A 535-nucleotide genomic window follows, 5' to 3' on the forward strand; every position below is an offset into this window, starting at 1 on the left:
TGGGGGACGGCCGCCACGCACTTGTTGGGGTACTTGCGGAAGATGTCCTTGATGACGACAATGGCCTCCTGCACCACGTAGTTGACTTTGGTCTGGATGAGGTCGAGCAGGGTGCTGACACAGCGCTCGGCCGATTGCTGTCGGAGGGACTCGGTCAGTCAGCTCTTACATCCCCCCCCCGCAGCCTCCGCTGCCCTTCCCACACCCCCTCCTCGCCGCCTCGCCCCCTCCGTACCTCCCCCAAACCTAACCCAGACCAGAACGGGGCACGCAGGAGCGCAGTCTCCCCTTCCTGCCCCTTTAATCCAGGTTTGGCTCCTCCTCATCCCCCTTGTACCCTCCCAGACCCTCCTCTCTCCCCACGCTGCTCGCTCCCTGCTCCCACGGGACGCATTTCAGGCCGTGGGGTGCAGGAGCGCAGCATCTCGCACCTCGCCTTTTTTTTGGCTCTGCAGAGCCACGCTGCTCAGCGTTAGCGGCGAAAAAACGGCAAATGCCGTGGTAATAAATCCCCCCGGGAGAGGCTGGCTTCACT

The 535-nt window shown here is 63.0% G+C and overlaps 1 protein-coding gene across 1 annotated transcript in view; it reads right to left on the reverse strand.

Annotated features, from left to right (window-relative positions):
• LOC104626249 (AP-1 complex subunit beta-1) overlaps window positions 1-535 on the reverse strand; it is a 14,450-nt gene that overhangs the window by 4,606 nt on the left and 9,309 nt on the right. Inside the window, exon 9 of the mRNA XM_010294122.1 lies at window positions 22-137. Within this exon, the coding sequence (XP_010292424.1) occupies window positions 22-137 (116 nt within the window). The remainder of the gene's footprint in view (window positions 1-21; window positions 138-535) is intronic.

The sequence above is a fragment of the Phaethon lepturus genome, unplaced genomic scaffold (genome assembly GCF_000687285.1).
Source record: "Phaethon lepturus isolate BGI_N335 unplaced genomic scaffold, ASM68728v1 scaffold34219, whole genome shotgun sequence".
In the NCBI taxonomy this organism is placed as follows: Eukaryota; Metazoa; Chordata; class Aves; order Phaethontiformes; family Phaethontidae; genus Phaethon; species Phaethon lepturus.